General features: G+C 56.1%; 1 protein-coding gene across 1 annotated transcript in view; it reads left to right on the plus strand.

Annotated features, from left to right (window-relative positions):
- TRAPPC10 (trafficking protein particle complex 10) overlaps window positions 1–6,898 on the plus strand; it is a 76,802-nt gene extending 69,904 nt beyond the window's left edge. Inside the window, exons 21-23 of the mRNA XM_021071078.1 lie at window positions 953–1,130; window positions 3,284–3,478; window positions 3,718–6,898. Of these exons, the coding sequence (XP_020926737.1) occupies window positions 953–1,130; window positions 3,284–3,478; window positions 3,718–3,956 (612 nt within the window). The 3' untranslated portion in view covers window positions 3,957–6,898. The remainder of the gene's footprint in view (window positions 1–952; window positions 1,131–3,283; window positions 3,479–3,717) is intronic.

Consider the following 8,695-nt stretch of genomic DNA (forward strand, 5'->3'; position numbering starts at 1 on the left):
AAACGGAGTTGTGCTGTAAGTGCCGGGTGCATACTAGGGTTTTGGTAAATTTATGCTTAAGTGGAGCACAGGTGGCCAGGTGTGAGCTGCGGTTCAGCAACGGACCAAGAGGGCCTGACGCCGAGAAGTTCTTACTCACGGGTCCTGGGGGGGACAGGGCACCCCGCGAGGGGCACACGGCAGGTCGGGGCCCAGTGCAGACCGGGAGGCGGGGCCTGGGCCCTTCATGAGGGTCTTTGTGGGGGTCGCTGGCTGGATTGCTCAGTTCAGACCACAGAGGGTTTGGGTGAGCCCCACGGGGTCTCCCCGAGGGGCCCATAAAGGGGAGGCGCTGGGAGGCGGGGGGACTGCTGATGACAAGGGACTGACAAGGGCTGACACTCGGGACTCTGCAGGCTGCCGTCCAGGGCGGGTGCCGCGCGAGGGCCAGTGTCGGGTGGAGGTCCCTGTGGGCCGCGGGGCCCAGCGAAGTGGGTGGCAAGGCAGCGGTAGCGGAGTGGCTGAGCTGTGCTCTGGCCGGGCCCCCAGGGAAGGAGCTTCCCTTACAAGAGCAGCTGCCAGCACATGGGGCCAGGCCGTCCGCCCGGAGCAGGTGGCAGCAGGTGTGAACAGGGGCACATCCCAGGTAAACAGGTCACAGAGAAAGAGCCGTCACGGAGAGGCTGGTTATGGCCTTGGTGTTGGCTGATTCCTGGGAACTCATGTAAGTTTGCTCGTGTGATGGTGGCCTTGGGTTTTGGTAAGAAATGGCCTGGTTTTTGGCGATGCGTCCTGGGGTGCACAGGGGTGAGGTGGCAGGTCAGCCAACGCCGAGGCTGGGGGCCCGGGGCGCTGCCGCCCCCTCCTCCGCAGGTGCCTGGCCGCCTTCTCCCTGTTGCCCTGGGGCGGGGGCCCCGGTGCCATCGCTTCGCCCGTTGACGCCTCTTTGGCCTCTGTCTCCCTCCGTGCCCAGACCCTGTACAGTGTGAAGGCCGAGGTCTCGCCGCCCGCAGGGACGGAGCACTGCCGGACGGGCGCCCTCTGCTCCCTGGAGGTGTGCATCACGCGGCTCTCCGGCCTCCTGGAGGCGGATCAGGATGAGGCGCTGACGGGCTCCGACGAGTACTTTTCCACGAAGCTGATGTATGAAGGTGGGTTGAGCGGCCTCCCCCACCCCGCCCCCGGGCGCTCCCTGTCCTTCACCGCGTGTCTGGAGGGCACAGGAGCGCCTGAGCGTGTACCGTGGGCCTGGGCCCGCCGGCCCTTGAGCTCGGACTGTGGTGTCACGGGGCCCAGACGGAGCCTCCGAGGGCACGCGGAGTCAGGGTCCGGGAGCAGAGCCCAGCCGTGCAGGCGTCTTCCAGGCGGGCTCCCACCCGCTTCCCTCCACAGACTGGGCTCCCCCCACACCCCTTGGCAGCCCCTCCTCCTGGCTCGGCTTCTTCAGTAGCAGTTCTGAGGCTTGGGGGTCAGGCCCTTCATGCTCAAAAGGTGCTTAAGGAGACCAGTATCTGTTTTCTTACTTTAAAATAATAGAAAACTCATTACATGGTAATACTCTTGAAAAAGAACTGTTTTCCAAAACACTAAGAAAAATACGGAGCAGAACGGCTTCTCGGTGCTGGAGTCCCGGTGCTGGCCGGCTCCCGGGAGGTACCCGCCCGTTCCCTCTGCGGCGTCCGTCTGGCCACCTGCCTGATGGGTTGAAGCAGGTGAAGCAGCGCCAGCGCGTAGATGTGTCACCGGGAAGGGAGGGCTCGCAGCCTTCGGCGAACTGGCCCTATTCTTTGAGCCTCCGCCAGAACTTGGCGAGTGCTGGTTTGTTAGAGGCTGCTTGCCACCCGGAGTCTGAAATCACACGAGTGGACTTGCGTCAGCTTCAGTTTTGTTAAATTCGTTGACCCGTCTTGCATTTTGAAAGGGCCTTTGACCCCACACCCCGCCCGGATCCTTCACGAAACCTGGTCCCTGAGGTACACGGATCTGCCCAGTGTCCGGCCCTTTCTTCCGTTGTCCAGCGTCGCAGGTTCACGCGGGCTTTGGGCTCACACGGGACTCAGCAGGGTAGTCTCAGAGGATCTGTATCAGGCCTGCCGAGCTCACAGTGGCAAATGCACGTTTTCCAAAAGGCTGATTTTTGATCAGACACTCTCATTTATGGGGGACAGCTGCGTTCAAGTGCCAGGCTCATGCCGTTCACTTTTTTGTGTCTTTTTTTTTTTTCTTTTAGGGCCGCACCCACAGCATATGGAAGTTCCCAGGCTGGGATCTAATAGGAGCTGCAGCTGCCTGCCTGCACCACAGCCACAGCCGTGTACCACTCGCTTTTAGAAAGAGTCTGCCGGAGTGCTGGAGATGGAGCAGCTGGCTGGTGAGGGGCCAGAGAGCTCAGTGGCCTGGTGGCCTGTGCTCTGCCGGTGTCCTTTCCACAGGAGGCAGGGCCGGGGGGGCCACCCACCTCCCTGCTGTTTTGCAACTTCTTGTAACTATAGCATCATCTCAGAATTAAACTTAAAAAGATGTGTGGGAAAGGGTTGAATTTAATAAAATGAAATTGACTTTAGCTGGGTCATGAAGGATATCCCGAGGTAAAACTGGCAGTTTTCTCCTGCAAGCTCGTGCTGGCAAAGAACAGTGCCCCTGAGTGTGCCCGGCCCACGGCTTTACCCCCGCGGGCATGCCACCAGTGCGGTGGTGGGCAGGGGCTGGCCCCGGGGACCTGACTCCGCCTTCCCTCCCGAATGCGGGTGCTGCTTCTGCACGTTCCGGAAAGCACTCCGCCCTCTGCTGCCCCTTCTTTGAGCAGAGAGCTTCGGTCCCCTGCTTCTGGGCTCTGGCTTGGTGTGGCCACGACCTCTGGGCAGGGCATCTGCTCCTCGAGGACAAGGGTCCTGTCCCGCTCCCTTTTCAGTGGCTGCTCAGTTGGGTGCTGCCTTGGGCATCACGACTCTCCATGTGGCTGTGCCCCGGGAGGCACCAGGTGCGCACCTGCGCGTTTCCCCCGCCCCCGCAAAGGTTGGGTTTGCAGCTGAGCTGGGCCTCAGGTCTGCGGGCGGATGTGCCCCTTAGCGGAGGAACCAGCGGCCAGAGGCCCGTGCTTAGAGGCAGCAACCGTTACCTTGAGGAGAAAGAAGGGCTTTCCCTGTGCACCCGGCCCGGCTGTTGGCAAAGCGGGTGTGCCCTCAGGTGCGGTCAGGAGACGCGGTTCCCGAGAGCGCGCTGGGCGGGGCGAGACGGGCGGTCCTCCCGGGGCGTGAACGCCGGCCGCCCTCCCGGGTAGACAGTGCCCCCGTCTGCGTTTCAGTTGTGGACAACAGCAGCAACTGGGCGGTGTGCGGGAAGAGCTCCGGCGTCATCTCCATGCCCGCGGCCGCGCAGGCCACGCACAGGGTCCACATGGAGGTCCTGCCGCTCTTCGCGGGCTACCTGCCCCTCCCCGACGTCAGGCTCTTCAAGTACCTGCCGCATCACTCCGCGCACGCCTCGCAGCTTGACGCCGGTGAGGACCCGGGCGCGGGGCGGGGACGGGCCGCGTGCCAGCGTGGGCTCGGGGCCCCTGGGACCTGGTTCCCAAGCCCCAGGCAGGGTGACAGGTCTTGGGCACCCCCTCGGGAGAGCGACCCCCCAGGGCCCGAGCCCTAGATTCTGTTCACGGAGGTCGATGGGGAGGCTGGTGGCTCCCCCGCGTGGGGGTGGGGAAGGCGCATGCGGGCCCGCCTGACGGGGCTGGTCTTGCAGACAGCTGGATAGAGAACGACAGCCTGTCGCTGGACAAGCACGGGGACGACCAGCTGGACAGCAGCAGCCTCAGGAGCAGGGGCAGCGTGCACTCGACCGCCAGCAGCGAGCACAAAGGCCTGCCCATGCCCCGGCTGCAGGCGCTGCCCCCGGGCCAGGTCTTCAACTCCAGCGCGGGCACCCAGGTCCTGGTCGTCCCCAGCAGAGACGACCACGTGCTGGAGGTCAGCGTCACGTGACGGCGCCCGGGCTGCCAAGTCCCCAGGCCGGGCGTGCCTGCACTGGAAGGGGCCCTGCCTCGCCTGTTCTCCGTTGTCACCTTCCAGCTGTAGGCAGACTTCCGGTGGTCCCGCCTGGCCGTGGGGGCAGCAGGGAGCGTCCTGGACAGCTGGTCGGCTGAGCTGCGTCTTTGTTCTGGTGTTGTCTGGGCTGGAAGGCTCCTGGCTGCTTTCTCGTCTCCCGTCCCTGCGCTGCTTGGCCCCTTCCACCCTCGCCCCTGCTCACGGACCGGCTTGCCCGTGGCCTCTCACCAGAGCAGCCTGGCCTGTCGCCTGCCGGTTCTTCCTGCGAGGCCGAGTGTCTCTCAGGGCGACAGGCAGCAGGGCCTGCAGTCTTGCCCGGTGTCTGAGCGGGCGGATCTGTTAAGTCTCCCGAGGGGGAAACCGCCGTCTTTTACCCCAGCTCACCCAGTTGTGCTTTTCTAGAGGAACCCCTTTCTGGGCAGGTGGGTGGGGCTGAGGGTGGGGTGGGCAGAGAACAAACCCCTTCTGTGCCTTGGGATGTGAGACTGGGCGGTCCTGGAGCATCCGTTAGCTGGAGCCATTTAAAGGTACTTGAAGACGGCGAGGCGGGGCCTGAGACACACGCCTTGGCGCGGGAGTCACGGAGGAGCGCGTGTTTCTGGAGCCCGTCCTCCCCCCCCTCCTTGATTAGGTATCGGGTGCACTTGGAATTAGACACATATTTATTTTAATGACCATCATCCATGTGGGGGCTAATGTGTTGTTTCCTCTCACCTTTGAAGTCTTTCCGTGTAACTGTATAATCTTTGTTTTTCTTTTGCACCTTAAGTCTCCGCAATTAAGAGGTTCCGTTTCGGTGCAGCAGGGAGGGGCCCCGTCTGTGTGCGTCTGGTCTGGTGGCGGGAAGGACGGGCGTCTCGGACCGTGCTCTGCTGTCCGCCAAGCTGCAGTCACGCCGTACCCATGATTAATTTGCTTTAGGTTGTAAATTTAATTGTACATATGGTTGATTTATTATTTTTAAAAGCACAGACTAACTGATGTGCTGTTTATGTATAAGTTGCACCAAAAATCAAGGACAAAATAAATGTGTGTTTGTTTTTATTGGTGTGAAAGTCACAGCTTGTAAATAAGTGTTGTATGTATTAAGCCTTTTCCAGCTCTCCAAAGCGCTGTATTTTTGTACATAGGAGATAGAGAACTCTCAGTTCACCAGGAAAGTGTGGTTGGAATGGAACTTGGCCAGGCCGGTAGTGCAAGCGAGTGGAGGCAGGTCCAGCAGAGGGCGGGCCTCCCGCGAGTAACCTCAAATGCGCGAGCCTTGGAGGAGCCTCCAGCACCTGCCTGTCTCCATCCCTCCCTCCCTCCCGTCACGCCGCGCCGGGGGTAGGAAGGCCCGGGCCGGGCGAGCCTGGAGCAGGGCCGGCGTCTTCTCTTCCGTGCGCGCTCTTGCAGTTCATTTAACAGATAAACGTGGCGATCCCCCCATGTTCTCCCTTTATGGAAATTGGAGACGTGTACAAAGAAGATGAATACGTGTATCTTATTAAACTTTTCAGAAACTTGCCTTTCTTAAGTGCAGTTTAAAACTAGTAAACGTGGTCAACTAGTTAGATTAGAAGTTCAGAACCTAACGATAGTGTAGGGTTTCTAAAATAAGTCCGTTTTGTCGTAGAAATTGATGATTGCCCTACAGATCTGCCAGGCCCTGTCCGTGAAGGAAGAGATTTCGGGATCCGATTCTGTTGAAGAGCCCCTGACCCACGAGGGGAGCCTCGAGCCGGGAAGGAGCACTTTCTCCGCGCGGGGGGCCAGTGTCCCGCTCGGCGTCCGGAAAGGGGGGTTTGATTCGCTGGCCACTTCCTTTCTCTCTGACTTGGGCGCTGAGATGAGAGTCTCTAATTCCATACATATTTAAAGGGGGGGGAAATGAAGCGGAAAACCGAAATGCTTACGTCTGGAAAATTAAATGAATTCACATTTTCCACAGGTTTATTCCCCCCCAATTACCCAGAGGTCTTTGCGATCGAAGATACATAGATACATCTTTAAAAAAAAAAACAAATGAAGAATATCACATAAGACTTTTTTTAATCTAAAAGGCTGTAATTGGATTTTTGTTGTGTTTAAAATCGAATAAGGCTTATGTGCTGGAGACAAGCTGGCTTTGTTGGTAAAGACAGAGCAGCTGTTACGTGGTGGTGAAGCCAGATCTAGGCTGCGCGTCTGAAACATGCGGCCGGTCTCCAACTACCTGCGGCGCACGCACCCACCAGCAGGTGAGAAAGAAAATAAGTTATGATTTTGGTGCATTTCACGGGGTCTCCTGTGACTGGAAAAATTACCACTCTCCCGACTCTCCCGTGGAACCCGTCGCTGATCTGACAGAGGCGTCAGCCTGCCGTCCCTGCGCTTGCCTCGGGGGGTGGGGGGTGGGGGCTCGAGGTCCCAACAGAGGTCGTGGAGAAAATCCACACAGGCTTCTGTCCCGTTTCTCTAGTGTCTGAGACAAGCTTAAGTTGCAAAATGAATGAAACGCTCCAGGTGTGTATATAAATGGCAAAACTTGTACTACTTTTTATAAAAGAACAAACTAGGCTTGATCTAAAGTTTTATTGTCAACTGATCTTTAAAATAAATCTTACGTGATTTTAAATTACATTTTTCATGAAAACGCCCCTTTCTCTAAATGTGCTCATCCTATACATCCGGCTCTCAGACCAGAGGCATTGTCAATACAGTTTGCTGGGATTCTGTGGCTGGGAAAGGTGACAGGTTGGCGACTTTGATACTGCAGGTATTAACTCCATTTTCATGGTTTACTATGAAAGTCATTTTTCACATTATTCTGTAATATACTGTTAGATTAAAACCATTGTATTAAGGTTGTTTAAAAATATGAGCATTATACCTCTGAAAATACACATTTTAAGAAGAAACTTGCTGCTTTGAACTTCATCCTTTTGCTGTGGCGTGTGAACGTTGAGTGTGTATTTTTAAAGAATTTTATTTTCTGGAGTTCCCGTTGTGGCGCAGTGGTTAATGAATCCAACTAGGAACCAGGAGGTTGCGGGTTCCATCCCTGGCCTTGCTCGGTGGGTTAACGATCAGGCCTTGCCGTCAGCTGTGGTGTGGGTCGAAGACGCGGCTCGGATCCCGCATTGCTGTGGCTCTGGCGTAGGCTGGTGGCTACAGTTCCGACTAGACCCCTAGCCTGGGAACCTCCATATGCCACGGGAGTGGCCCCAGAAATGGCAAAAAGACCAAAAAAAATAAATAAATAATTTTATTTTCTTTCTCTAATCCTCGTTCCTGACTCTAACGAGGATCATTTACTTTTGGGGGAGCATTGAGGATTTTTTTTCACAATTTATTACCCTAAGATAATACCCTCACTCTAAGATATTTGAATCTTCAGAGGTTTCAGATTTTTTGTTAGACCTGTTTGCCATCCTGAAATTTTGCAAGGTAGCTGTCTGTCATATTCAGCAGTGTCGACTTAAAAAATGCATAACCTGAAAGTTGAGTTTTATTTGGGGTGAAATTGGCGCTTAAGCCTGGGAGACAGCATCTCAGGGAGCCCTGAGAAACCACTCCCCGGAGGCGAGGGGGGAAGCTGGGATGTGTGAGCTTTTGCAGCAGAGGGAAGGGAGTCGGAACAAAAAGGTTTACAGATCACCAGATCTGCAGAAGAAGATGTACAGAAACCCAGTGTCCATGGGACGGTGGGAAGGTCTGGGCTTCCTGGAATCCCTCCTTTGCTGTGCACCTCAGCTGTGGGGATATATTATTCTTTGTTTCTTTCCTGAGTTCCCTCAGGGCTCACTGGCCCACCTTTGGGAGTGGCTGTTCTCACAGATGACCTAACATCTTTCGTCCACTCAACTATAGTGCAGGAGGCAGTATTTCCAAGGATGGGGGGAATATCCAGATACAAGTCAGAAAGGTGAGAGGGGCGGTGCCTGCAGAGCGTTTTACAGAAGTTTGCTGCTGGCACACGTTTACAGAATGTGACGACCAGTCCCAGGCATCAGTCACCCTCAGGGATTTTCCTTGAAGTGTTTTTCTAGATAAGAGGAGATACAAGAATTAGGCTCATAAAATCTTCTCTTAAAAAAAACTATCTGGGAGTTCCCGTCGTGGCGCAGTGGTTAACGAATCCGACTGGGAACCAGGAGGTTGCGGGTTTGATCCCTGGCCTTGCTCAGTGGGTTAAGGATCCGGCGTTGCCGTGAGCTGTGGTGTAGGTCGCAGATGTGGCCCGGATCTGGTGTTGCTTGACTGTGGTGTGGGTCGAAGACACAGCTCGGATCCCGAGTTGCTGTGACTGTGACGTAGGCCCGAGGCTACTGCTCCGACTAGACCCCTAGCCTGGGAACCTCCATATGCCGTGGGTGCAGCCCTAGGAAAGACAAAAAGAAACAAAAACAAAGCAAACAAAACTTATCTGAAGACCTGCTCTTCCAGTTTTTCCGGAGCACAGAGTGCCTCACTCCTGGTCTCCGCCCGAGCTCCACTCGTGCTGTGAGTTGACAGCTGCGGTGGCTTATGTTTTACCCTGTGTAGGGGCCAGTGGTAGGTGCCAGACTTCAGTTCAGGGCAGTATCGCTAAGACAACTTTCTTCGGAAAACTTTTCATTTTATTCAGAGACTTCATTTGATCTCCATTTCATAAGCTGGAGCATTTAAACAATTAAGCATGGGGTCACTTCTCACTCTACAAGTTGCCTAAATGG

This window comes from Sus scrofa, chromosome 13, assembly GCF_000003025.6.
Source record: "Sus scrofa isolate TJ Tabasco breed Duroc chromosome 13, Sscrofa11.1, whole genome shotgun sequence".
Classification (NCBI taxonomy): domain Eukaryota; kingdom Metazoa; phylum Chordata; class Mammalia; order Artiodactyla; family Suidae; genus Sus; species Sus scrofa.